Raw genomic sequence first — 27582 nt, forward strand, 5'->3', positions numbered from 1 at the left:
ACACCGTTAAATGCCGCTGTAATTCCTGAGAATGAGAACAAGCTAATGTGTGGTTATCTTACAATAACTAATTTGACAAACTTTTGAGTTACTTCCATCCCACCCTCAACCACGCTGCTATAGACATTCTTATACACATCTCCCAGTACACATGTACAGAATTTCTTCAGGATATATGTACAAGCCTAGAAGCAAAACTGCCAAGTACTAAAGTATACTAATATTCAACTTTACAAGATGGTGCCACATTATTTTTCAAAGCTGTATCAATTCGCAGTCCCACTAACTGTATACAAGCTTCTGCTGATCCACATTTGTGCTAACACTTGGTATTAACAATCTCAATTTTGCCAACCTTCTGAGTATAAAATGGTATCTCTTTGTGTCTTAATTTTTATTTCCTTGATTAGTAAAAAGGTTAAACATTTATATTTCCATGTAATAAATGTTTCTGTCCATTTTTTCTTTTTGATTTCTAATTTCTTAATCTATTGTACACACTAATTTGTCAGTTAAATATTATATAGTCACTCTTCAACACACTAAATAATTTGAAATCTGTATCTATCACTTATTTTGGCAATGACATTAATAACTTTTTCATTCTAAGACTTAAAACATCTCTCTTGGTTTCCCCTTCCTACGTAATCTCTCTGCTGTATTGTAACCATTCTCTTCTAGTTCCCAGGTTTTTCCTAGCTTGAACTTTCCTATCTTCCCTCAAACCCCAACCATTCTGCTTTTTCCTGTTTCCTGGAAGCTGGTTTCCTAGAAACTGGAATCATGGTCTGTCATTAATCTTTCTTTTCATTCTATGTGTACTTTCTCTAGTATCTTAGTTCCATAGCTTTAGCTACTACCTAATTGCTGATGACTTTCAAATCTCTCTATGTAAATGAGCTCCTGACTTTCATTTTCAGTTTAACATATCTAACCATAATTTGTCCCTAAATACCTGTCATTCCAAATTCCTATATTGCTTAGGGATATTATTAATTGCTCAAGTTAGAAAGCTCCAAACTGCTCAAATTTAAAAGCTCAGGAAGAATTTACTATCTCTTATTTTTCCCAGATTTAAACCATTAGTGACTACAACATAATTACTGAATAATCAAGAAATTATAAATAAAATACATCAGAGGCCAGAAGCTGGCAGCACATTTGTCCCAATGTTTTTTAAATTCAGAAAGTATCACAGGAAAAATCTAAATGGCTCTCTTTTTTTCCTGTAAAATGGGCAGATCTGGAAACACTGTCTTATAATCCTTCATGGCCACAACAAGTATAGCTGAGAAGATGCAGGCAGGTCCCTTTAAATTAACCATAAGGATGCCAACTTGTCATAACCTTCATTTCTCTCCATTATCTTACTACTGATTTACTTCACTGATTTATATTATCTGCTCCATTCTTCTTGTGAGCATTTGCCTTTCTAGGCCCTTGTGTTTGCAACCTCTGGTATACCTATACATGGCATAAGAATTCAAAGAAATGATTCTGTGAAAAAGGTAGAAAATAAGCTCAGACTTTAAATAAAGGATATGGATCAACAGTGTGGCCTAACAGAAAGAGAAAAACAGCATGAGCTATAGCAACAAGGAAGGGAAAGCACAGATATGCACAGAAAGCCCAAAAGTTTTATCTAGAAGCAGCTTACAGCAACTAGGTAACGGTAATCAATGACAGACAGTATGGCATAATGCTTTGGCATTAGATTCAAATCCCAGCTCCACTACTTGTACTTAAGTACTAAGCTAAGTTATTTAAGCCTAAATTTGTGTTTCTTCAGCTACCGAATTACTTAACATTTCTTCAGTCAATGAAATAAAACAGTATAGTTGTACTCAACACTTTAATTAATCTTCCAGCACCTTATTTTCATAGCAGAAGAACCTGGACAGAGGTAGGTAAAGTCATTTGTCTAAGTTCACATAGTTAGTGGAGAGTCAGAGCTTCTTTGTTTTTTCACTCAGTTCAGGGTTATGTTTGTTTTTAAACCACACCACATCAATTAATAATAAAAGGGTCATTTTGTAGAATAGGAGGATGTGACATTATGTAACACCACAATTTAATATTTAAAAGTATTAACTATCTGAAAGAATTTGACTTATGTTTGGTAATTACATATAAAAGCAGTTTTCTCTTAAGACACATTTCATGGTAAGACATAACATATTACAACAGTATCAAGTATCTTGTAAGTTTAAAACTTTCATTAGCAACTTAATAAGTAAAATGTTTACAAATTCTTCTAGACTATACAGAGTATTACATTATTTAGGTGGCTGCCTCCTGACAAAGTCTAGCTCTTGTTCTTTGTTAACAAAAACCAAACTCACCAGCCTGCAACTACTTCTAAGTGAAGTTGAATACTATTTTTTTTTCTGTATTCAACTTAAAAGATCTCTGGCCAGCAGACTAAAATGTTTGTTTTATAATTGCCCGCTGAACTATGATAGTTTGTTTCTAGATGGTGCCCTTCCTTCAACCTGCACACAATCTCTCCTTGTTCAAAACTATTCAACCTCCTGCTGATCCCACCCCTCTATGTAAGGCTACAAAGAGGAAATCCTAAGGAGGAGATTCCCGCCCCCAGTCTCCAGCAATTTCTGGTGATGTAATATGTGGGCTGAACTTGAGTCTACTGAGAAAGAGGGAATCACTATTCAGGGGTACTGTATATACAATCTAGGTCAGCTGCAGCTGGTTACTGCATTTCTCCATGTGGCAGACAGAGCAAAGCTACAACGCTTTCTCTGCTGGATTAAAGACGTCCCACAGACCAGATCTTCTACTATACTACTTAAAATTACATAGGTTGCTTGTCAAATTCAATTGATGAGTATTGTAAAAGGAAAAAGAAGTTCCTTCTTACAGCGTGGATTCAACGGTCCAAAACAAAAATGCAGCTTCCATTAAAGTAACAGATGAACAAACTTCTACACTGATTTTTAAAATCAAGAATAAGGCAGCAAGTTTCTGGATTCACTGTATCAACAGATACAAAAAGGTATTTAATATTTCTTTTATTTAAAAATATTATGTATATCAAATGCATAACTATTTAATATTTGTAGTAGAAATTTCAGAATCTTTACTAAACAAAGACCTTTGGAATATACTACAGTTTACCTTATCTGAAAAAGGATTTAGCCTGCAACCTGACATAAAAACATTAAGTACTGTGTGATGGTTAATGCATTATTTGAGGTTCAACTTAATGACAGTTAGTGTGTATGATAACAGACTGATACATGCATGCCATGCTGGGTTGCTGAAAACAAGTGCTTTAGTGACAGTAGAAAGAAATTTTAACAAGTAACAGATTAAATGTATAAGGTTTAAAGCTTAATGACTAAAAACAAAGGAATACAAACTAAAGAAAATAGCTGTAAACACAATTAGTTTCTCTTCCTGAAGCTACAACATGTGTGCTGAAGATATACATAAACTGTTGGCTTTCGCGCCGTCATAAAACAAAGCTAAGGTATAAAAACAGCTGACAGTCTTTGCAACAAAATCTCAATTACAGTATAACTAAATATTAAGCAGAAATTCTTGTACAGATTTAAGACTGATTTATGACACTTCTTGTTCCAACTCAAAATTTTAAATAGCTTTCCAGTCTTACATATAATAGCAATTTAATTTGGATAACAGAAATTAAACTCACTACAACTGGAATTACTTGGAAAAGCAAGTTATCGATATACACACAAAAGCATTATGTAAGTAGTCAATATTTATTAACAATAGAAAATAAGAACTCAGAAGATATAATTAATTAAATACATGACTAAAAGGCCAAAAATATATAATATTTTTAGATAGAAATAAGTTCGTTAAGCACACCTAAAAGGTGTCCTTAAATATTTTATCTGGAGCTTTGTCTACCTGCATTATAAAAACAATTAAAGATAAAATCACCAGTTACCAGTAGCATGCCTTAAACCAAAGACACATTGGTTTGTTAGATTTGGGGCTCCTCTGGCCTTATAAAAATTAAAGATATTAATGATTAAGAATCCTGAACAAACAAATAATGGTAAAGCTAAAATTTTTTTCCAACTTTGCTTTGATGTCCTTTCTTTAAAGATTTAAAACTGTAAATACTGGCAGGATTTCTGTTCAACACAGATTTTACAAGAAATTCTAACAAAATTTCCAAGCAATAGTGGATATGAAATACTGCTATCTCTCTTTTTTGTTGTTGCATTCTATGGAAAGTGCGGACTTCATTAAGCCTCAGTTCTTACTGATGCTGTCTTAAGGCAAGCATTTAATCTGAACCCCAAATCACACAGATAGCTATTTATCCTTTTCTTAAATATATCCAGGGGATTAGATTGTTCCAAGTCTCTTCCCAGAACATATTTCACAATCTAGCAGTTCTTTATCTAACATATCCTGAAGGCTTCATAAATTTACTTCATTGCCTCATACTGTTTTCAGTGCATGACACAGCCAGCTAAATGCCTCTATGAGTTTACCATCTGAAAGAAGGCAAATCCTAACTTTCGTTTCTTCTCTCTAGTAGCTAGCAATGAAGCAACTATGAAGAGAAATGCTACTAATAAAATTAACCCAATGCATTTTTTTTCTTTTTTAAAAACACCAAGACTAGATTTAAACTTAAGTATTCTAACTAATTTATAACATTCTCTTGGGGCCTAGGAAAATTTTAACATACACAGTAAGGTTTTATGAGGTAACATAGATTTATGGATCTTTCACTTCAAAACTGAACATACGTGAGAAAATATCAAATAAGAGAATGTTTTTAGAAAACATAACAGTAAATGTATTTTTAAAACTAGTTCTTTACTCCTGACGTAGCTAGTCTACTACTTAAGAAATGTGGGTCCTTACCCTGCTTTAAGTGACAATGAAGCCAATACTTTCGCATTTATTAAAAATGCAGTAGCCAGCTGCAGCTGACCTAGATTGTGTATACAGTACCCCTGAATAGTGATTCCCTCTTTCTCAGTAGACTCAAGTTCAGCCCACATGTTACATTATTATACTTATTAAAAAAATAAACTTTTAGTTGCCTCCTTTAAATACTAATTTAGATTACTTTCTCTTATGGTAGGCAGTGATATCTCTTATGCCTTACTCTTATAGGAACCACAATGAGCCAAGCCAGAATACACACAAGGAAGTTGTTTTTAATTCATCTAAATTTTAGCATTTTGGAGTTTTTGTTCTTCAATGACAACACTGATGCAAAGTCCTAACAGCAGTCTTGGATGATGTGCTTTTAGCTGTTCTCTAAAAATCTGCGTCTGGTATTAATACAAGCTGTTCGATCAGAATACTGCTCATAAAATTGTATTTGTTTTGGAGTTTTATATTACTTCCTGCATTTTCCTTGTTTTGGTAGTTTATTTCATAGTAAATATTATTTAAGTAAAATAATTTTATGATCTAAGAGTTTCTATTCTAGTACTAAAATGAACAAACTTTAGCAGTAGGTAAGTTAAATATATAGAAAAAATGATATACATGTGCCCAGGAGAATGACTTTTATTTGCTAGAGACAAGAAAATAAAAGCCCAGGCTAAATTCCATGTCTAAATTCCATCAACCTGGACATATAATAAATGTTTTATTGGTTTTTGGTATAGGTATCTCCTGTATAGTAAAAGTCTATTTTTAAAAATAAAATAGATGACTGTTTCTGTCTAAATTTTCTATAGATGTCAGGAAGCAAGGTATGAAAACATAAAAAGAAAAAAAAAATTTTTTTCACCCATGTGTGCTTTGGCTATCAGTCAGCAAAAGAAGGCCTTGATAGAAATACAGATTATTACGTCCTCCCTATCTTTTGTTTTCATTCCCTCTCGTTAGTAAAAGAATTCTCTATACTTCGTATTTGCCTTATTTTCATTATCTGCCCATTTTGAAGACACTATTAATTGAAAAATGCCAAAAACAAAAGAACATGGTTTTAGAAAGTGAGAGTAGCAGCAGTCTTCATGACGACAGCAGAAGAGTCTATATTTCACTGACATGACCTTTGTTCTTGGGAGGGGTCCATAATCATAGGTAGATCCGTCACTACCAACTGACAGAATACATGTGGAGGGAGAGAAATAACTGCAGAGAAGTCTGAGATGTAAAAAACGGTTTCGCAGAATTTGGACACAAATTCTACCAAAAATTATCCATAAATACTTTTGCATAATTAAGTAACCGGTCAATGAAAGTGGATATAAACCAGGAAAAGGCTGTGAAAAGCAAGAAACATAAACTTAAGACTCCTCTGTGGTTATGACATGACTAGGATAAAAATCACAGGTCTAGAAAAGTTAGAAGAGTAGAAGGTTTGAATCCCATTTAAGTGATTTAGCTTCTCAAGGATTTTATGCCTTTATATAACGATACAGCATTTACTTCAGCGTTGTAAATGCAAATAGCTAACATGTGTTAAGCTACATAAATATAAGGGATTGTCAACAGTGTTGCTGTTAGGAATTTCTTTAGTACCTTGTCATATAATGTCTTGGTTAATTGAAAACGTGAACTCTGAAGTCTTCAGACTGGATTCAAATTCTGGCTCCATCACTATGAAGCTGTATGACTCCTGTAATAAGGTACTTAACTTCTGGATGCCAAGTTTTTCATCTGAAAGTGGGGATCATAATAATCTACTTCATAGGGTTGTGGTGATAAGTAAAACATGAAAATGGCTTAAAATATGACTAACATTGAACAAGCACTCAATAAATATTAACTGCTGTTACTGTTGTATTATTATTAGTAACAGGCATAAACGATCTAGAAGCTGGTTTCTTAAATCAAGAAACAGTTACTTATGTGGAAATTTGGACAGAAAAGCTCTGTCTTAGAATATCAACTGCCATCCTTCAAAAATGGCAGACAGGTATCAAGTTCTCAAGAGTGAAAAGGTAGCCTGTATTAGACCAGCTCGTTAGTAGATCCAATGGAGTGAACATACCTTACCCCATTCTACTGCTCCTACTCTTGTGGGAGTAAAGAGAAAAGAAAAATTCTTGGCTCTTGAAGCTGTTTCCTCAGAAGAATTCGTACTATAAAGAACAAGTATTTCTCATCTGCTACAGCAAAAATGAAACATTCCAAGCACATATTTTAGTATACGTGCTGCTGTTACAAATATTGACTATGGGTCAGAGAATCTGATCTAGACCTGGTTCTAATCCTGTGTTGCCTCAGCTTTCAACATGCATAGAGTACAGAGAGATTCTTGAATGAGAGGGTCTCTAAGGCATTTTCCAACTTTGACATTCGTATTTAATTACAGTTATGTTTCTTTCCTTGCTAATGGTTGTAGAAAATTACTAACATTTTACTAAAATACCGTTCAGTAGGACTTCTGTTAGAAGAACGAACCTGCTGAATCATCTATAAGCTACAGTACATATAATCATGGTTCAGGAAACATAATTACCCACAATGACTGTGAGCATTCTATCATTCTAAAACCTGTCACTAATCCCAAAAGGAGATGCTATAAAAATAAAAAAACACAATGCTAAAACTATCTGGGTTTAGATTTGTCTGAAATGTTTAACTTTATTGAACATTTTAACGAAGAAGACATAATTTATTACAGAGGACCAATTTAACTGGAAGTGCATAGTATGAATCCAAAACTTTGGCTAGTAAGGTCACCTGGTAATTTTAATACTAGTTAGGCAAGAATGTTTTAATTAGTGCCTTACATACACTGTACCATTTTCATAGTCTTAAGGTAGGGAGCTTTTTAAAGGTAAGAAAGCTATCTTATCAGGGTCTCAAAAGCCTCAACAGCCCTAGCAGTGTACCTTTGCACAGAGTAACACTGACCAAAATCTGCTCAATAAACTGGGGAACAAAAAGCACTATAATAAGGTGGCAGCTGGAAGAACTATTCTCTGAAACCTCATCTTTAAACAAATGCCAAAGTACTACAACTTAATATTAAATTTAAGAAATTAATAAAGTTAATTCTAGCCTAATTTATCAATACCAATAAGTAGTTTTCCTCCCTCTGATAGTTTTTAATATTACTGACTTTAACATATGTCAATATGAACTCTTTCTGCTTTCTCCCTTCATTTATTTGTTTTTCAAAAGACATCATTTACAACCTCATTCAAAATGAAGGCTTTTACCTGGACCCTAGGTGTGCTATTCTTCCTGCTAGTGGACGCTGGACACTGTAGAGGAGGACAATTCAAAATTAAAAAAATAACCCAGAGAAGATACCCTCGTGCCACAGATGGTAAAGAGGAAGTAAAGAAATGTTCATACACATTCCTGGTACCTGAACAAAGAATAACAGGGCCAATTTGTGTCAACACCAAAGGGCAAGATGCAAGTACCATTAAAGACATGATCACCAGGATGGACCTTGAAAACCTGAAGGATGTGCTCTCCAGGCAGAAGCGGGAGATAGATGTTCTGCAACTGGTGGTGGATGTAGATGGAAACATTGTGAATGAGGTAAAGCTGCTGAGAAAGGAAAGCCGTAACATGAACTCTCGTGTTACTCAACTCTACATGCAACTATTACATGAGATTATCCGTAAAAGGGATAATTCACTTGAACTTTCCCAACTGGAAAACAAAATCCTCAATGTCACCACAGAAATGTTGAAGATGGCAACGAGATACAGGGAACTAGAGGTGAAATATGCTTCCTTGACTGATCTCGTCAATAACCAATCAGTGATGATCACTTTGTTGGAAGAACAATGCTTGAGGATATTTTCCCGACAAGACACCCATGTGTCACCCCCTCTTGTCCAGGTGGTACCACAACATATTCCTAACAGCCATCAGTATACTCCTGGTCTGCTGGGAGGTAACGAGATTCAGAGGGATCCAGGTTATCCCAGAGATTTAATGCCACTACCTGATCTGGCAACTTCTCCCACCAAAAGCCCTTTCAAGATACCCCCGGTAACTTTCATCAATGAAGGTGAGTTACCTCTTACTGTTAGAAGTGGGAGTTATGAGGTTAGTATTTTTATGCTTTATGAAACAATGCTCATAATAAATGCTCATTCTTCATTTTGTGATGTTACTATACACAAATATATGTTATACATGTTATAGAAAATGTCTATTTTTGTTTTTTATTAGTATCACAAATTGAAGTTAAATACATCTCCTCTTCCAGCTCTAAAGTTCTAGGAGTTTATAAAAACTTAGTGGATACTCTGAAAAAAGCAGTCTTGAGACAGGAATACCTCCATGCTCTACTCCAAATCACTCCTGCACGCCACAACCATCCTATCAGCTCCCAGTTGGGTCACTGCTGCTGCCCAACAATTCTTTTATGTACCTATTGCTGCTTGTACCACCATCTTCTTCAAAAGAAACATGTAAAATATTCCTTTCACTCTCTTCAAGCTGTAATTATACCTAATTATCTCCACTCTCGGTAGATGATGTATCTACTACTATACTCAGTAAGTCTAATCAGATTCTGGTTTTGTTCTTTCTTATCTTGAAAGCATCTTTACAAAACCCATGCCTTCTTGCCCTCATCCTCATGAAGAAAAGGTATTCCTTCTATTTTCCAAGGCTAAACAAACAACAATTAGTGCTGTGTATCCTAAGAAACATAAATTTTCATTGCTATATAAAAACCTCTTGCATTGATCATACATGATTCTGAACTCTACCTTTAAATTTCATTTCTTCCTTTCTTCATGCATTCAGTATCAGTCACTGATCTAGGTGTCCAGAAAACAAAGATGAATAACTAATCTTTGTTTTAGTTCACTAAGCCCACCAGTAGTTTACGTTTATTTTACACTTGCAACTATTTTCTCATAAGCCATTCCCAGAATCCTTTACAAGTTGATTTGCTTCCTTAGAGTGGAAGGGAAAACCCAAATGCCACAAAGCAAAAATGAGTAAAGAAACTACAGTTCATTCACTTATTGAAAAGACAGGACATAAAACATATACTATGAAATAATTTTAAACAACAACAATAAATAGAATAAAGACTGGAAAGAAATACATCACGAAGTGGTTTCGTCTGTCTGTAGCAGTGAATACCACTTGGCTATTCATAGCCCTGTTTTCTTGGCCTTCTACATTTTAATATTCTTCCTATTTCTTTAGGTACTTCACTGGCATCTTCTTCCTTCTATGCCTTAAAAGTCTTTCTTCAAGATCCTCTACTTTAGAATATCTTAGCCTCAAGTATCACCACTGCTCAGATGATTCCTGAACGGAGTGCTCCCTCCTGATTTAACCAAAGCTGGATGTTTGCATTTGGATATTTCACCATTACCTCATACATCTTCCTTTACTGAAACACCTTTTTTTTTTTTTTTTTAGCTTATCTGTCAATTCAGCAGATCTCAAGGCTTAACTCAAATAATATATTTGATGTTGTGAATTCCCAGATTCAAACAAACATACCTAGGTGGCTCTTTCCCCAAATCACTGACTGTTTCTCAAACATGTTTTCTGTATGATATTACGCTGAAGTTATTTATTTATATATCTGTCTCCTTGCTGGTCTGAATGCTTCTGGAAGACAGTCAGCTGTCTTTTTACCATCTGATTTCAACATCTCTGTTTTGATTAATGTTGTCACCCATTTCCAAATGAGCTAGGCTCATCTTTGAACTTCCCCACCTGTCCCATACACAGTCCACTGAATTGTACCATGTCCCCTTTCTGGTCTCTTGTGTGCATGCCCCTCATTTCTATTCAGAGCCAGAACTCTAGTTTAGATTCAAATGATTCACAACAGCAGCTAGAAGACAGAGACTTCCTAGGCTTCCAGCCATGTGATCTTAGGGGAAAAAAATGATCTGTGTCTGTTTCCTTACCTGTGAAATGGGAATGATAACAGTATTTACCTTGTACAATTTAACAACTGAAGAGTGCTTCGAACAGTGCCTGGCACTCAAATGTTAGTTCTTATTAACAACTGTACAAATAGCCTGCCAACTGCCGTAACTCTGTTTTCTCTCTCCATCAAAATATATTTACATTGCAAGCAGACCCACCTTCTTAAACTACTCACATATCACACTTCTGCTCAGCAGTTTCCCATTGCAAACAGAAAGAGTTCAATTTGCTTAGTCTGGCTAAGAATAATGTCCTCCCTCCTAAAAAATCAAGCCTACTTTGCTAGTGGACCTTCCATTAGTTTCCTACGTAAAACCCATCTGTTTCAATAAAATAAATCCATTCACTTTCCCCTAAATATTTTCCTTGCTTCCTGCCTATTGAAAGTGTAAGGCTCAAACCAAACCAACCAACCAACCAACCCAGCAAACAAATAAATAAAGTGCAACTCCTCCTTGAGGCCCTTGTTGACTCTCACAGCTTTGAAATGATTGTTGCTCTCCATGAATATCTCTACTCTCTGTAACATACATAAGACATTCCGTATAACCCCCTCTTGAATTAACAATTTTCTTTACATATACTCATAATACATCTAACTAAGATGGCTTCCAACTATATTATAAGCTCTTTCCTGGTAGATGGTTACTGTGTCTTATCTGCAGCTGCTAAATAAGTGTTAGCTGATTTGGCAACATTTTTATAGAGCTTCTTAAAGTCATCATTCTAAAGACCCTCATGAAAGTACTTTAGTATATCATATTGGATTTGTTCATTTTATAATGTTCTAAGTTACAGTAGTAATAGCCTGGAGTATCATTAAATTGGGTAAATGATGATCATTATTAATATCCTCACCGGGCATGATGGCTCATGCCTGTAATCCCAGCACTCTGGAAGGCCAAGGCAGACGGACCACTTGAGGTCAGCAGTTTGAGACCAGCCTGGCCAACATGTTGAAACCTGTCTCTACCAAAAATACAAAACATTAGCTGGGTGTGGTGGTAATCTCAGCTACTGAGGAGGCTGAGGCAAGAGAATCACTTGAACCTGGGAGGCAGAGGTTGCAGTGAGCTGATCGTGCTACTACACTCCAGCCTAGGTGACAAAGTGAGACTCTGTCTCAAGAAACAAACAAAAAAACGCTCAACTCCTTTGATTTCCAAAGGGAAAATGTGGTGTGTAAAGTGATCCACTGGGTATAGAAAGAAGAAACAGAAAAAGAGAAAATTTGTTTTTGAAATCCTTTAAAATTTTTGTTTTATGAAAGCTTTTATATAATTTATCAGTAGTTTGTATATGTAAGTTATAAATAAACAGAATTGAGGTGTGTAAATTTTTAAATTGATGAGGTATACAATTATGTAAGTATGAAAACAACTGCCATGAAGTATTCTATGTGATCCCAAAGCTTGAGTAGATGGTATAACCAATTCTAGCAGAAATAATTATTCACATTTTAATATGCTGTAAGCCCAGCTATTTAGGAGGCTGAGGCAGGAGAATCACTTGAACCTGGGAGATAGAAGTTGCAGTGAGCCAATCATGTCACTACACTCCAGCCTGGGCGACAGAGACTCTGTCTCCAAAAACAAACAAACAAAAAACTCAATCCTTTTGATTTCCAAAGGGAAAATGTGGTATATAAAGTAATCCACTGGGTCTACAAACTTTTCTTTAAAAAAATGCTTATACAAAAGGAAACATACTATGTTTTATTATACACTCAGAGTTAGTACAAAAAAATCCACTAATGATACAGAATTAAACCTCATGTTAGGGATTTAGTATGTCAAAAGTCCTCTTAAACACATTTTGTTTTAATGAAAAAATGGTGTACCTATCTTCAATAAATGATTCTTTAACGTAAAAATTAAGGACAGATAACTTTTTCTGTTATTATTTGTTGTTTTATGTAAGCATTAACTTTTTACTTATTTTATTCTATAAATGTTGGTCTCTTAAATTCAAGGGCATAATTTGCTACACCATAAGAATTACTACACTAATTAGTACATTAATGAACATATAAGGGAAAGAGCATGGAAGTAAGAACACCTGGTTCCACCATTACCTTTGTTATGTGACCTTGGGTAAGTCACTGTTTATGTTTTCTCATTTGTCCAGTGAGAGTGCTGGATTGGACTATTCTGATATCCTCTTCAAATTCTAATATTCTGTGATTCTTACTAAATGAAATTACTACAAGCAACAACAAACAGGTTGGCTATTTTCTTTACATAATGTGCTCAATTATTCACTTATATTATTTTTACATCTCTCTGAAAAAAATGTCTCAGGCTGTTTAGGCGCTTCCACAGAAAGGGTAAAGATGGACAGCTACTGGTGTACTTATGTATGCCCTGGGACCAAGAAATTTTGATTACTATACTTTACATAGAGGTACATGGTCATTCTAAAGTCTCTACATGCATAAGGTGAAAATATACAACGTATATTTTAAGAGGTGTTCAGCCAGTTACAAAAGACAAACACTTTATGACTCTACTTACATAAAGTATTTAGAATGGTCAAATTCATAGACACAAAGTAGAATCGTGGTTGCCAGAGGTTAGGCGGAGGGTGAATGGGGAGTTAATAGTTTCAGTTTTGTAAGATGAAGAGTTCTGGAGATGGATGGTGGTGATGGCTATACAATACAAATGTTCTTAATGCCAGTGAACTGTACGTTTATGCCACATTTTATGAAAGGTGTTAGGACAGGCAATTTTTAATTTTTTTTTAAAACAATTACAAGAAAAATCTACCTCAAAACCCATGAAGTTACAGAAAATAGTATTTAGATAAAAAACATTTTTCAAAACCATTACCTTCTTCTCTACCTTAAAAACAAAATGTTTGAGAATGTAATTATACACCTGACAAGTTGTAATCAATGAAAGTCTTAACTGTTAATGTTATTTGGTGCCTGCATTTTGGGTTAGTAAAAAAATTACTCAAAAATAGCATGTTTATAAATATAAGTTTATTCCTTGTAGGGGAGCTGAGTGGAGAAAGTTCCTTCACCATGCATAAAAGCATAGATCTGAATATCAGTAAACTTGGATTCTAGCAAAGCTTTCTGGGGCCCAGTTACCTCTTTTGTAAAATAAATTGTGACGATTAGATGAGGGAACACAGGTAAAAGTGCTCTGTGTATGATCTGACATGGTTTGACCACCATTAATTACTACACTTCCCTTTATGTGTCTTTCCTTGTCACATTAGGTATTAGGTAATGACTACTTGGAAAGTAGTCATTAGAAATTAAAAATATGCTTCTTAGTGGTAGGCTAATTTTAAATCACCAAATATTTATATTTTTTAATGTATAATGCTTCTTAATACACTTTTTAGGTATAATTGGTTTCAGTGGAATACTTATACTAACATTTAATACAAAACAAACAAAAAAACTAGTTAAGCCAAGGGGCTGTTGGAAAATGACTGTATTAGCCAGTTATAACAAAGTAATAAATTCTTTAATAATTAAACAAATAAGAGTTTGGGTTGCTAAATGCAGTTTAAACATACAGATATTAAGCAATTCATATCATTACAAGAAAGATTCTAATGTCACTTTAGAAAGTATTTGTCTCAAACTTCCCACTCCAGAAATGTTGAATTTGGAAGTTAATGCACAACCCAACGGAAAAGTTTACCTCTCAAAAGATTCTACTTGCTAATCAATTATTTGAAAACTCTGAATTGGCTGTTTCATATCACAGAAAGGATTTTCTTTGTAATTTTATAATTAAAAAGTTCTTTTTAGAGAAAAAGAACACATATGTTATAGATGGCTCCCAGTAAAGCTGCTATTCAAAGTATGAAATTATTTTTTCTTTTTAAACTCACTGTTCAAAACTATTTCTTAATAAAAAATACATCTTGGGAGATAATCTGGCATGACTCGTCAACATTTTTCTTTCTGTGAATCAGAGGTATTAATATGATTTCACTAGCCCCATATAAACTTTAATCCTCACATAAACTGAGGAACAGAGAGACTGGTTCTTCAAATTCAAAGAATAGAATTCCAGTTTTCTGCTTTGAGAAGACTCTTGCAAAAAAAAAAGTTGTTGCTATGCCTATTTTAAAAGAAAGGTAATTCCAGTCTATACCACTGGAATCATCGTGAACAAATTCCTGATTTACATGTCAATCAATTTATTTCTGAAATTATGCAAACCTGTAAATTAAATTTGACTTCTCAAGAACAAAGCTTAAAATTTTCTATTTGTCATTTAACAATTTCTATCAAGCAATGCTGTTTATGTTACAGAAAAAGCAGTGACAACATTTAAGATAGGGACAAGAGATCTAATCTAAGTTTAGGGCAGAAAGTAAATAAGGTTTGCAAGTAATAATGAGAAAATATTTCTGCCAGGATCAACAATATACAGTGGACTAGGACAGGTTAATGGTATGTTTATAAAAATAAATACAAACAAATATTGAATTCTGATATTTAATATCTTTACTGAGGAGAAAAAAGTAGCTATAAACACTGCTAAATTTTATCCATATGTTCTGAAAAAGAACTTCAACTATACTTTCCTAAGTCTAACAGACATCCAACAATAAATACAAAGCCCAATGCAAAAATGGGTTGAAAATTAAAGCTGAAGATAATCTTAAATTTGCATAATTGAAGTCTTATCAAATCAAAGCTGGATTCAGAAAACCCAGAACTCTCCATTTTGCTTTAATCATCTGAGTGTCCATTAAATAGCAGACAATGAGTATAACTCTATGCCATAAATGATACTTGACAAATAATCTGTCAACATTCAAAACACTGATGTTTCTGCAGCAAAGCAAATAACCTAATAAAAGTCCATCCTTTGAATATATACTTAAATGTAAACTGTCAAAACTATACTCAAACGAATGTGAACATTTACAAAAATGATATTCATAGAATAACCAATACAAAGGTAACAGACTATGTAAATTTACAAAATGTGGTATTTGTATGTTATAACAAAACCACTTTCATGTGTGCATGAAGTACAATACAAATAGGTTTTAAAATAAGAGAAATGCTCCTCAGAGATCTCGGTAAGCTAGTTCTTAGACTTTGCTACCATGTGCCCTATATAACTCCATCGAAGTATATTATAGTGGAATTCTCTCTCTCTTGCCACTTCTCTCACCCCCAACCTGAGCTTAAAACAGTCCTTAGCCTATAGTAGATGCAGAAAAGACATTTCTTGAAAGAATAATGCAAGAATAAGGGAAAAAAAAAAGGGAATTCTGGGAACCATTACTACTAGTAATCATATAGTTTTATATCTACATATCTGAATTCCTAAGTGTGCTAAACTGTCCTTGCCTATGAATACTGTAAGTAAACAAATATACTACCTGAATTACACAAAATAATCTAAGTATGAGCCTGCAGTCATAATTCACTTTTCTTTCCCTCTCACTCCCACATAGGAAATAAAAATTCTGTAAATTTCATCTTTTCTGAAATATAGGTTCTTTATCCTTCTTCCAACTTGACTACAATGCATGTTTCTGTAATGTGAAGTAGCCCATATGTGACTGGTGAAAAAGGAAAACAGTGTTAGCAAAACAAAGAGGTTATACTGGTTTACATGAGATTTTTTTCCAAGCATATTAACGTTTTATGCCACAGGTAACTGCAGCTAAATACAAATTATGTTAACAGCTAAAATTAACTATTATTTTTAATGCATGAATTTGCAGAGCGTGAGGTTTTTCAGTAATATTTCTCTGCAGTAGAAATGACTATACATTAATCTTTGATGAGCTATATTAAATTTATTAAAAAAGCAGATATTAAATATTCTACTAAATTATGAAATAAGCTACCATTATATGTTGAGATGAGTAATAAAGCAGAAATGAGGGAACCAACAGTTACCGATGATGACTACTTTGTTAGGTATCGTGTTAAGGCCTCTGAATACTTTCACCAAGTCAAGACTATCCCAGGAACACAAGGTTAGTTTAACATTCAAAACATAATCAACGTAAAGGCTGGTGGAGTGGCTCATACCTGTAATACCAACACTTTGGGAGGCTAAGGTCAGAGGAACACTGAGACCAGGAGTTCAAGACCAGCCTGGGCAACATATCAAGACCCCATCTCTCCCCCACCCAAAAAACAAATAGCCAGGCATGGTGGCATTTGCCTGTAGTCCTAGCTACTTGGGAGGCTGAGGTGGGAAGATCACTTGAGTGCAGGATTTTGAGGCTGTGGTGAGCTATGACAATTACACCACTGCACTCCAGCCTGGGCGACAGGCTCAAAGCCCCAAACAACACACACTTATTTATGTAATTCATGTGTTAACAAACAACAACAAAATGAAAAACCCTATCATCATCTCAGTAGGCAGATAAAAAGCCTTTGATTCCTGTGATGTGTCTAGTTAGAAAAAAATTTAAAAAGAAAAATAATTTTAAAAGCCTTTCAAAAAATCCAAAGTCCATTCATGATAAAAACTCTCAGCAAACCTGAAACTGAAAGGACAAAATTTTTTTAAGTAGTGGTTATAGATATTTCCAGTATCTTAAAGCAAAATATATTTATAATGAATATAAAGATAGGGCATCTCAAAAGAGAAATGAAAACTATAGAAAAGAATCAAATTGAAACTTCAGAACTAAAAAGTACAATACCTAAAATAAATATAATCCAAGAAAGACACAAGTCTTTAAGTTTCTTAAAACTTTACTAGTAGTTTGTACTATTTATAAACATTGCATTGTAATTTTTAAAAATTTAAGGGAGAAAAAACATCAATGCAACATAATAAACAAGTGGACTACAGAAACTGATGTTCTCTTGATTTTTGTGTATAGTTTTCAATTTCCTTGTATTTAAAATGAGAAATTTAACTAACAAAAAATTATCGACAGTCTCCTAATGGTTTAAACATTGATGACATGAAGCCAAAAAAAAAAAAAAAATTGTCTGTCCTAGGGAACAATCTACAAGGAAGAGCTCATAGTCTCTAAGAACCCCTTCTATTGTTATAGTTGCACAATTATCTAATGAGATTAATTCTATCCCAATAAGGCCCCAAAGGAAAATTGTACATATCTGGCAAAGTATAGATAACACATTTCTCAAAATTTCAACAATCCTATTATCCTTATAGTACAGAAATTCTTGTAAGAACTTAACGCTCACATAATTTCTAAAAATTATGCAAGTCAGAATTTTAAAATTTCTAGTAAAATATAAAATTTGACAATCAAAATTTTTATACATTTTTTGTTCTAAGAGATCTTTAGGGTAACTCTTTTTTCTAAATCCCTTAATATATTTTGCATGTTTATTTAAAAAGGCTTGAAAGACTGGAGGAGGATGAAACTGAAGAATATTAATTAGATCCAAAAATAGGGAAATTTCAGGTTCAAGAGTCAGACATCCTAAAAGTAATTTCACAGAATGTGTTGTCATTTGTAAAATCTGAAGAACTTATTAGTGGATTAAAAATAGAGAATACCTAAAATTATGAAATAAAATGACAAATGCATGCAACACAGGAGTGCAGAGCAGGGACTCTGGGATTGGACAGGGATTTATGTCTAGGATTTACCACCTTCTAAGATACATGACCTTAGTTAATTGTCCTATCTCTAGAACACCTATAAACCATCACCAGGTAACTGTAGATTAAATGAGAAAATTATTATTAGGTATATAGATTGATACAACTCTTTAGATAGGCATTTATGCTAACACTCCTGACGGGCTGTTATTAAGTGTTATTGGGGGAAATTTAAGATTCTATGAGTTTGGGTATCTCTGGTTTATTTCAGGGCTTCTCAGTCTTTAACATGTGAATGTATATTGTGAATTTCCAAATGGGAAACATAGTATTTTGCATTTCTAAAACTTATTTGACTGGTACCCCATTTGCAATGAGTACAAATACTCAAGGTACTAGCATGTTCCACTGAAATCAAATTTCCAAAGCTGTAAATTGGGTACTATATAGGGCTATGAAAGAGTTGATACCCCCCTGATCCAGTAGACAGATCGCTCAGCACTTTTAGAATATTAAAAAATGAATCCAATAAGAATGAAGATACTTTGTGCAGAGTTTTTATAATAGCAAAAATTGTAAAAACTCAACATCCAATGATAGAGGAATAAACATATATCAATGTCAAGGACTATTGTGCAGCAACTATAAGTGCTAGAATGGAGATTATGCGTGCATGAAAATGTTAAGACAGAATCCAATTTTCTACATGTATTAGGATTATATAACAACATAAAAATATACATACATGGACAAAGAAAAGAACAGTTGAAAATGAAACTAATCTTCCAGTAACAGGACTGGAGCCACCCTTTTATTTAGTTTATATAATATTACGTATGTGATAGAAAGTAGTAGCTGTAAATAACTTGATTAAAAACTTTTAATATGTCTCTTCTCATATTAAGTTTGCTGATAATAATGATACTTAAATTATAGGACCATTCAAAGACTGTCAGCAAGCAAAAGAAGCTGGGCATTCGGTCAGTGGGATTTACATGATTAAACCTGAAAACAGCAATGGACCAATGCAGCTATGGTGTGAAAACAGTTTGGATCCTGGAGGTTGGACTGTTATTCAGAAAAGAACAGACGGCTCTGTCAACTTCTTCAGAAACTGGGAAAATTATAAGGTAAATCAGTGATGCAAACCTAAGGGAGGTGAAATAAACCCACTCTTGCAATAATGCAATAAATAAGATTCCATGCAATAAATAAGATACAGAGTTAGAAATAACTATCCATATGTTTTTTCATTATCTATACTTGTGGAAAAAATGATTCTCACCTCTGGTTTTAAAGTCAAAATTAAAATGTAAAAAGAAAACAGAAGATACACTTTAAAATGATCCCTTTCAGTCTGGATGACTTACGTTACTACTTTACAAAGATTACTATTAGGAAAAAAATGTTGGGCTCTTTAGATGAATACCAGAAACCCTTTTTAAGGATCTGAGTAGTATACTAATATTTTTAGTAGCTATGGATAAATTTTATTCTCATTTGTCTCTATCTTATTTGTAGGATTTGAAGCTAGCTATGCAAATAAATACTGACATCAGAAGAAAGCAAAACAAACAAAAAACCGAAAAACAGAATGACAATGTGTGGCTTATAAAACTCAAGTGATGAACTAAAATGGAAGCTTACCTTGCCACATAAATAGCCAATATCTTTACACTATCGAATGTTTAACACTTACCTATAAAAATGTTTACTATCTCTAGGCTGGGCACAGTGGCTCACACCTGGAATCCCAACACTTTGGGAGGCCAAGGCAGGCGGATCATGAGGTCAGGAGTTCCAGACCAGCCTGACCAACATGAAAACATGATCTTTACTTAAAAAAACAAAAAAAAAAGGCCAGGCGCCGTGGCTCAAGCCTGTAATCCCAGCACTTTGGGAGGCCGAGACAGGTGGATCACGAGGTCAAGAGATTGAGACCATACTGGTCAACATGGTGAAACCCTGTCTCTACTAAAAATACAAAAAATCAGCTGGGCATGGTGGCACGTGCCTGTAATCCTAGCTACTCAGGAGGCTGAGGCAGGAGAATTGCCTGAACCCAGGAGGCGGAGGTTGTGGTGAGCCGAGATCGCGCCATTGCACTCCAGCCTGGGTAACAAAAGTGAAACTCCGTCTCAAAAAAAACACCAAAACCCCCCCCAAAAAACAGAAGGTAGCCGGGTGTGGTGGTGTGAGCCTGTAGCCCCAGATACTCCGGAGGCTGAGGCAGGAGTATCACTTGAACCCAGGAGGCGGAGATTGCAGTCAGCTGAGATCGCACTACTACACTCCAGCCTTGGTGACACAGCAAGACTCGGTCTCAAAAAAAAGAAAAAAAAGTTTACTATCTCTATACTTATTTATGCACTCATGTTTCTTCATTTATTATTAGAAAGGGTTTGGAAACATTGATGGAGAATATTGGCTTGGACTGGAAAATATCTATATGCTTAGCAATCAAGATAATTACAAGTTATTGATTGAATTAGAAGACTGGAGTGATAAAAAAGTCTATGCAGAATACAGCAGCTTTCGTCTGGAACCTGAAAATGAATTCTATAGACTGCGCCTAGGAACTTACCAGGGAAATGCAGGGGATTCTATGATGTGGCATAATGGTAAACAATTCACCACACTGGACAGAGATAAAGATATGTATGCAGGTAAGTATGAAAAAAATTTCATTCTTTGTAGAATCATCACCTTCTATGCATTAAATAGAATCTATTAATATATATGCTATTAAAGTCTTTTCAAAAAGGTCAATTTTGGTCACTCTGACAGGAAATACAACCTACTCAAAGAAAGAGCTTTTGGGATCTCTTCTATAAGGCAATCCCAAAGTGTGATCTATGTGAAAAACAAATTTCTGGGGAAAAAAACAGCAGCACATTCACCTGGAAAAAAAGTGCAAGTGCCTAAAATTCATAACAAATACTAACTGAACACCTACTATGTGCCAGGCACTGTTGTAGGTGCTGCGGATACAAGAGTAAACCAAGTTCCTGCCCTTTGGAGCTTATTCACTGCAGAAGACAAAACAATCTGTCAGGTGGTAATAAGCACTCTCAAAAATAAAACCAAGTAAGAAAATAGAAAGTGGTGGGCAGCAAGGCCTAGGATGGGTGCTATTTCATACAGGTTTGCCAGGAAAAGCTATTGTGAGAAAGCAACATTTGAATAAAGACTCACAAGGAGTGAAGGATGCAAGCCATTTGGATACATGGTGTAAGAGTATTTCTTTGAGGAGGAAAAACAACATGATTGTGACATGTGGTACAGAAATAACAAAAAAACTCGATTCAGAAGGGAAATTAGTATTTTCATTAGAAAGACACAATTAGAACATTCATATAATTTTAAATTTAGTTTTCACATGCTTTTCATTTTTTAATCCAGGTTTCTGATCCTGATAGAGAGATTCCCTCCCACCATCCTCCCCCACTCCTCCTCTAAATTGATTTGTTTTTCTCTCCAGCTGTATTTTGGCAAGCAGCTCTGTTTTAACCAATTTCACACTGGTAAACGAAGAGAAAAGAGAAGAGAGATATGACCATAACATATGTCTTATTTACAGAAACTCATTTGGCTGCTGGTTTTATTTTACTTTGTATTATTTTTTGCTATTTTGAGAATTCAATTTTCCTCAGACTTTATCTTCTTCTGTACCTTTCCTTCCCAGTTTCTCCCTCTGTAACTCTTTCACATATAAACACTGCTTGCATCTACTCTGCTACCTAGGAAATTAAATCCCCCTTTTTAAAAAGGCACATTATTAAGCAAAAAAAGAGCAAGATTTAAAAAAGGGCAATATAAGTGATCTTTCAAGTAGCTGATGCAACAGCAGCAACAGAATAAATGCAGACATTTAAAACTGCTAAGATAGAAGTAACCGGGATCAGAAAGAGAAGTTCAAATTAAAGGCAGATAAGTTTTTGATGATTGCAGAGTACCATACCTAGAATACACTTTTATGTTTATATCTGTATTTTTTCCTCAAAGGAAACTGTGCTCACTTTCATAAAGGAGGCTGGTGGTACAATGCCTGTGCACATTCTAACCTAAACGGAGTATGGTACAGAGGCGGCCATTATAGAAGCAAGCACCAAGATGGAATTTTCTGGGCTGAATACAGAGGTGGGTCATACTCGTTGAGAGCAGTTCAGATGATGATCAAGCCTATTGACTGAAGAGAGACAGTCACCAATTTAAACGACACAGAACTTTGTACTTTTCAGTTCTTAAAAATGTAAATGTTACCTGTATATTACTTTGCACAATTTATTTCTACATACAAAGTTTTTCAAATGAATTTTACTGTAACTATAAAAGGGGAACCTATAAATGTAGTTTCATCTGCCACCAGCTACTGCAGAGAATTATGTGTATCCATATACTAGTTATTTTAAAAATTATGTTGACTAAATACAGTTTGTTTTCTAAAATGTAAATACTTGTCACAATGTAAAACAAATCTTAGCTATATTTTAAATCATAACTAAATAACATGTTCAAGATACTTAACAATTTATTTAAAATCTAAGATTGCTCTAACTTCTAGTAAAATTTTTTTTTAAAATTTCAGCCAAGTAATGCATTTTATTTATAAAAATATAGACAGAAAATTAGAGAGAAACCTCTAGTTTTGCCGACAGAAAATACTTCTTCCATTGAATAAAAGCTATTTCAAACTGAATTTGTGCCTTTCGCATGTAATGATTAAATCTGAATTCTTAACAATACGTCTTACGTTGATTTTCCCAAAACAACATGACCCATATTAAATACCTATCATTTTTAAAAACAAAAAAACCCCACAAATAATGCATGCATCATTTAAATGGCCAACTTATAAAGACAAATCTATGAATGAATTTCTCAATGTTATTTTCAAATGATATGCTGAACACCAAAATCTCCAGAAATTATTTTATGTAGTTCTAAAATCAACAAAATACTGATATTACAAAAACACAGAATATTTAGTGTGCTACTGATCCAAATTACAATTATAAATTTAGTAATTATTACTTTTTTTTTTTTTTTTTTTCCTAATTTACTGATCTTACAAAGGGGAAAAAAACCCAACCTATCTGCAATTCAAATCAGAAAGTCTGGACAGCTTTACAAGCATTAGTGCATACTTAGAGCAGGTGGGACTAAAACAAATTCAAGGAACTGTTGGCTGTTTTCCCAATACTGAGGATTCAACAGCTACAGAGCAGAACCCATAGGGGCGTAGCTAGTCCAAACTGCTAATTCCATTGTACAGTGTGTGTGAGTAATGCTTGGTCTCACAGTGTCTTTAACTTATCTCTGCAGTCAGCAACTTTACTAGAGACTTTCTGGAGCAATTTCCTTCCAGAAATATATTCACTGCTTAGAGGTAACCTTCCTTTAATTCACTGGTGAAGTTAAAATTTTAAAGATAGCTTATGAAACTTTTGCTTAAGCAAAAAGAAAATCTAGAAATGTGACGCAAACTATGCATGTGAATGGTTTAATGTGAAGACAATCATTTGGACAACTCAAGTCCGGCGACATGACTAATGTTTTTTATCTGCCACATCTCAACATAAAACTTCTGGTGAGACAAATTAAACAAAATATTCAAACCTCATAGTGACATTATTCTTTGTTTTACCTGTGGTCATCTTAAACTGGCTTTTTAGTCCCTCTCCACCTACTCCAGAACCAAAGACTCTCTTATAAGATTCCTGGAAGGAACTGGGCATATAACTGTTATCCGCCTGAGTAGCTGGGACTACAGGTGCATGCCGCCATGCCCAGCTAATTTTTGTATTTTTTTGTAGACGGGGTCTCATTACGTTGCCTAGGCTGGTCTCAAACTCCTGGCCTCAAGTGATTCTTCCACGTTGGCCTCTCTAAGCACTGGGATTACAGGTGTGAGACACTGTGTCCAATCCAGAAAGGTTCTTTATGTTGTTACGGTTAATAAGTTGATGAATTTTATTCTACAACAGATTTAGACTCTATTCTATACTAATGGGAGGCCATCAATGCCTAGAACATTTGGCCTCTCTGAGGTAGATTTTAAAAATTTGAGATTTTAGAAAATGCGAAAAGTAGACAGCAATTTGCAATTTAGAAGGCACCTACAAATACACTTATCTCTGGGCTTCATGCCTGGTAGTATAAAGATCAATTTTCTTTCTCATGTTTACTTAACTCTGAGTCATGATATTAGAGTGCTGTTTTCTTAGCATTATATTGCTTAGGACTCCCGCTAATAACATAAGAAGCAGAATAAATCTTCTGCAATCATGAAAACATTTTAAATTACTTAAAAATCTGTACTAAAGCAATATGGTTTACATATATTTAAATTAATCTTTGTAGTAAGTTAAAGATTATTATACCCTAACAAGTTTTTAGTCTTTTATTCTAGTGTCTGTAAAAGACAACCAAGTTGATTACATTTACAATGCTGTGACCTTGCCCTGAAAAAAAGGCCATCTTAAACCAGTTCACTTTTCAGTTTTCTTTTTTTTTGAGATGGAGTTTTGCTTTTGTTGCCCAGGCTGGAGTGCAGTGGCACAATCTTGGCTCACTGTAACCTCTGTCCCCTGGTTCAAGCAATTCTCCTGCCTCAGCCTCCCCAGTAGCTGGAAATACAGGCATGTGCCACTAGGCCCAACTAATTTTTGTATTTTCAGTAGAGACAGGGTTTCACCAGGTTGGCCAGGTTAGTTTTGAACTCCTGACCTCAGGTAATCTACCTGCCTTGGCCTCCGAAAGTGCTGGGATTACACGTGTGAGCCACTGTGCCTGGCCACTTCTTAGTTTTATCAGTGGGGTTGTTATCAAGTTATAATTCTGTTATATTTTCCTATAATTATAGGAAAGACTGATGAATAAACTCTGTTATCAAGTTATATTCAATTATATTTTCCTATAATTATAGGAAAGACTGATGAATAAACTCAAAATTTTAACCTAAACACAGATACCCAAAATTTTAATGTAATCCATAATGCTTTGTTTAAGCTGTGAATGAAATGCATTATCTTTATAGCACATCAACTTAATCTTCCTTGTCTCAGTTTCTTCACCTATAAAATACAAATAACATCACTTACCTTATAAAACTGCTGTTACGTACTACATAACCTATATAAAGTACAGTGTCAGGTATATAGGCCTAACTGTTGAATAAACATTACTGAAATTATTTTTCTGCTAAAGCTTGCTCAAAAAATTACAAAACAAATCAATGAAATATTCACAGTTGAAAACACTACTGGCAAAACTGCTGTTAGGGGAATCTGATTCTGTTTACAATTAGCATGCAGATCTGTATAGCTGCTATTCTTATTGTTTTGGAAAGACAAGGCACTTAAAACACTACGAACATGGGGATGAAATTAACACAACCCCACCCCCAGCTCTTTTATTTCAGAAGTTTTTGGTCTAAAGTAAACTTCAGAAAACATATCAGTAAAGAAGTTAGAGGAATTTTAAATATATAAAAGAATGAAGGTAAAAAAAGTTATAAATGAGGTAATGGAAAATGGGATGTAATTCTGGCTAAAGGAAAGGTGCTAGCTGCCATTTGGTCAGAGCTCATTCTCAGAATCCAAAAGAAAATGAGTGAAGACACTTTACTGCTGTTTTAGGATATAATATATAACAACATATAATTGATAGAGTAAGGTAATCCATAATCTATATTATTGACAAATCAAACCAAAAAAAAGGAAAATGGAATGAAACTTAAAATATTAAAAGCCAGTAACATTTTTTGATCATTAGGCATTTTTGAGAACAGTGTCAGAGCCTTATACATTTAAGAAAAATTCTATCAAAGGGGAGGAAAAATCTCTTAATTCCTACAGAGCAGCAAAAAGACTTTGTTTAAATTATCTGAATAGAAATATGAGTTAAAAACTATTAATAATTTTTGAAAATATTTTTTACATGAGTTAGACATTTCTTAAACTAAGTAACTGTATTTACTGAGTAACAATTTAATATATGCAAAAACTACTGAAAACCAATCTGTAAGATTCTTATCATTTTAGATATGCTTTAAAAATGTCATTAACTATGATAAGGACACCACTAACAATGCAAGGCATAAGGCAATGATAGGCATCTCTTTCAGAATATAGGAGAGAGGTGAGATTATTCATGAGGTAATGATATCCTGGACCTTTATTACAGAGATACTAAGGTCTATAAAGGCAGGGACAAAGCCCATTGTAATCTCCTGCTATATATTTAGTACCAAGCACATAGTACTAAGCAAATACTAGGTGCCAGCTGAGGGGCCAAAAACAAAACAAAACAAAAAAATTGGGGGGTGGGGAGGAGTTGATCCATGCAAATATGCCACACAAATACATTTATTGTTTAAACAGAAATTAAATCGAAATTACTGAAATAACGGGAAGAGCCAGAAAAGGATAATTAATTAGTTGAATCAAGAAACATTTATTATATGACTACTTTTGTTTTAGATGTTATGCTATAAGGATAAAAAGCCTTAAGCCAAGGCAAATAGAGGCTTACACTCTGTTGAAGAGGAGACAGATTAATGACAATATCAAAACCAGGGTATGTTTCAGAAAGCAATAGACAAAGAACACTATATTATAGAGGGTTATAAGAACAGCATTTCTCTTCTAACAAAAAAGTCCTATTATGAAACCCTGACATAGTAAATTAAAAATTAAATGGGGAAGGAGAAGGAGAAGTCTCTCTCCAATAGGAAAACTGAGTCATATCTAGATCCACCAAAACAGTATACTCATATTCTACAGAGGGCTAGAGATTTTACAAAAACTTTTCCCTAACATTCTGCTTCTACTTAATAGGAAGCAGTATACACTACTGCAACAATTTACTGATTTCCATAGTTCAAAAAATATGCTTTTTTTTTTTTTTTGAGACAGAGTCTTGCTCTGTCACCCAAGCTGGAGTGCCATGGTGCGATCTTGGCTCACTGCAGCCTCCACGTACTGGGTTCAAGCAATTCTCCTGTCTCAGCTTTCTAAGCAGCTAGGACTACAGGCATGCACTAGCATGCCTGGCTAATTTTTTGGAATTTTTTAGTAGAGACCTGGTTTTGCCATGTTGGCCAGGCTGGTCTCGAACTCCTGACCTCAGGTGATCTGCCCACCTCATCCTCCTACAGTGCTGGGATTACAGGCGTGAACCACCGTGCCTGGCCAAAATA

The 27582-nt window shown here is 34.4% G+C and overlaps 2 protein-coding genes across 6 annotated transcripts in view; one reads left to right on the plus strand and one right to left on the minus strand.

Annotated features, from left to right (window-relative positions):
* RALGPS2 (Ral GEF with PH domain and SH3 binding motif 2) overlaps nucleotides 1-27582 on the minus strand; it is a 189654-nt gene that overhangs the window by 61239 nt on the left and 100833 nt on the right. The window lies entirely within an intron of this gene.
* ANGPTL1 (angiopoietin like 1) lies at nucleotides 2642-23079 on the plus strand. 2 transcript variants are annotated; one of them, XM_003925335.3, is made up of 5 exons: nucleotides 2642-3013; nucleotides 8104-8950; nucleotides 19317-19510; nucleotides 20776-21046; nucleotides 22386-23079. In XM_003925335.3, exons 2-5 carry the CDS (start codon nucleotides 8128-8130, stop codon nucleotides 22571-22573), a joined length of 1476 nt encoding a protein of 491 aa, XP_003925384.1. In that variant the 5' UTR covers nucleotides 2642-3013; nucleotides 8104-8127; the 3' UTR covers nucleotides 22574-23079. The 2 variants fall into 2 exon arrangements, with proteins under 2 accessions (XP_003925384.1, XP_074246248.1); XM_074390147.1 differs by lacking the exon at nucleotides 2642-3013 and having other exon boundaries at nucleotides 8070-8950.

The sequence above is a fragment of the Saimiri boliviensis genome, chromosome 19 (assembly GCF_048565385.1).
Source record: "Saimiri boliviensis isolate mSaiBol1 chromosome 19, mSaiBol1.pri, whole genome shotgun sequence".
Classification (NCBI taxonomy): Eukaryota; Metazoa; Chordata; class Mammalia; order Primates; family Cebidae; genus Saimiri; species Saimiri boliviensis.

What these genes read in the sequence shown, in the direction of transcription:
- ANGPTL1 (XM_003925335.3), top strand. Translation starts at nt 8,128, where the DNA reads ATGAAGGCTTTTACCTGGACCCTAGGTGTGCTATTCTTCCTGCTAGTG. An exon ending in GGTAACTTTCATCAATGAAG is followed by an intron (nt 8,951 to 19,316) that starts GTGAGTTACCTC and finishes CTTAAATTATAG; the next exon opens with GACCATTCAAAGACTGTCAG. An exon ending in AGATAAAGATATGTATGCAG is followed by an intron (nt 21,047 to 22,385) that starts GTAAGTATGAAA and finishes TTTTCCTCAAAG; the next exon opens with GAAACTGTGCTCACTTTCAT.